The sequence below is a fragment of the Marmota monax genome, unplaced genomic scaffold, assembly GCF_021218885.2.
Source record: "Marmota monax isolate L192 unplaced genomic scaffold, Marmota_monax_Labrador192_F-V1.1 WCK01_AAM20220418_F8-fsc00376, whole genome shotgun sequence".
NCBI classification, from domain to species: Eukaryota; Metazoa; Chordata; class Mammalia; order Rodentia; family Sciuridae; genus Marmota; species Marmota monax.
In genome coordinates, this window is record NW_026692651.1 from 423,787 (window position 1) to 426,127 (window position 2,341).

A 2,341-nucleotide genomic window follows, 5' to 3' on the forward strand; every position below is an offset into this window, starting at 1 on the left:
ATGGCCAATTCCACCATGGTAACTGAATTTCTCCTCCTGGGGTCTCCTGTTGGCTGGAATCTGAGTTTCCTCTATTTCACAGTATTCCCAATGACCTACCTGGGTACCTTGTTAGGGAACCTTCTCATTGTCACTGTCACCACTGTTGACCAGAACCTGCACACACCCATGTACTTCTTCCTCAGGAACCTTTCAATTTTGGACATGTGCTTCATTTCCATCACTGTCCCCAATGCCTTTGTCAACTCTCTCACTATCAACTGGGTCATTTCAGTGACTGGTTGTGCAACACAGATCTTCTTGGTCCTTTTTTGTGCATATGTAGAGATTTTGATTCTCTCCATCATGGCCTGGGACCGCTATGTGGCTATCTGCCAGCCCCTCCAGTACCCCGTCATCATGAACCCTCAGTTTTGTGTCCACATGACCCTGGCTTCCCTACTCAGTGGTCTGCTGTATGCAGGTGTACACACTGGGAACACATTCCGGCTGTCTTTCTGCCAGTCAAACATGGTCCCTCAGTTCTTCTGTGACATCCCCTCTCTGCTGAGGCTCTCCTGCTCTGACACCACCAGCAATGTGTTCCTTATTCTTGTCTCTGCTGTGGTCATTTGTGGTGGCTGCTTCCTTTTTATTGCCATGTCATATATTCGCATATTTTCTGCTGTACTGAAATTTCCCACCAGAGCCGCGGGGAAGGCCTTCTTCACCTGCACCCCTCACATCCTCATGGTGTCCATCTTCCTCAGTTCCAGCACAGGTGTGTACCTGAGGTCCTCAGGAACCTCTGCCACCCTCCAGGACATGGTTCTCTCTGCCTTTTATACCATGATTCCTCCCTTCCTGAATCCTCTCATCTATAGTCTCAGGAATAAACAGGTAAAGGAAGCTGTGAGGAGAGTAATGCAAAGACAGTTGTTGTCAGGGAAATGATAAAGATAACGTTTGAGCATCATGCCAATTTCATTGATCATGTTTCTTAATTAGATACAATACTCTTCATATTTGTGCTTTACAAGTTACATTGTCTACCTTTCTATTACATTAATAGAAGCTGAGTTATTTCATAAGGTATATTTCTGTGACTTACCATATCATTTCTTTTTTTATGACTGATCTATTTTATTTTATATTTTTTTTTATTTTTTATTGTTGGTTGTTCAAAACATTACATAGTTCTTGATATATCATATTTCACACTTTGATTCAAGTGGGTTATGAACTCCCATTTTTACCCCGTATAGAAATTGCAGAATCACATCAGTTACACATCCATTGATTTACATGTTGCCATACTAGTGTCTGTTGTATTCTGCTGCCTTTCCTATCCTCTACTATCCCCCCTCCCCTCCCCTCCCCTCCCCTCTTCTCTCTCTACCCCCTCTATTGTCATTCATTTCTCCCCCTTGTATTATTTTTCCCTTTCCCCTCACTTCCTCTTTTATATAATTTTGTATAACCCTGAGGGTCTCCTTCCATTTCCATGGACCTATAATAGAATGTGTAGTTTCATCAATGCATCTTTTAATGATTAAATATAATTCAATATATTTGATGAAATCATTTGTGGTTATATATTTTAAAGAATCAACCCATATGTCAATTACCTATATCTAGTACTGACACCAAAGAAAACTCTAGGAGATAATTTATTCTTATATAATTTGCTCTTATTCAGAACAGTGTAGAACCAACTTGTAAAGAGTGTGATACATAATTTATCAATTTATTTACTTTTAAAATATATAAAAAAATCAAATCCTAAAGAAGTTATAGCCAAAATGTAAACAATTTAACAGTAATATTTTTCTCCATCTGGACCAGGCAAGAAGAAGAGACTTCTTTCTGTGAAGTAAAGAGAGAGCAATGGTTAATGCATCTTGTGTCCCAACATTCACATCTTTCCACATGGAGCAGGAGCCTGTGCTTCTTTGGCCATGACAGGGGCCAATCTTTGATTTTGTCCATGAATTGAAGTCAGCTTTGTGATGTTTGTCTTCCACACATCTTACTCCTGTAGTGTTGTGCTAATGACTTAGTCCTAATAATCATGGAGAAATGGACCATAGTTGCCTGGCACATGTGTCTGGGCTATGCCAACTCTTACATTTCCTCTCACTTTTCTCGAATTTGTAATGTAAACTTCTATCTTTATTTGTGATAGTCATTTTGTTGTTTTTGTTGTTGGTAGTGTTATATTTATTTATTTATTTATTTTAAATTTTAATTTGTTATATATGACAGGAGAATTCATTATGATCTATACTGCACATATAGAGCACAATTTTTTTTTTATTTTTTTAAATAAGTGACAGCAGAATGCATTTTATTTCTTATTACA

The 2,341-nt window shown here is 38.5% G+C and overlaps 1 protein-coding gene across 1 annotated transcript; it reads left to right on the forward strand.

Annotated features, from left to right (window-relative positions):
* LOC124093823 (olfactory receptor 14C36-like) lies at positions 1-933 on the forward strand. The gene has a single exon (XM_046446361.1). It carries the CDS (start codon positions 1-3, stop codon positions 931-933), a length of 933 nt encoding a protein of 310 aa, XP_046302317.1.
* The last annotated feature ends 1,408 nt before the right edge of the window (positions 934-2,341 follow it).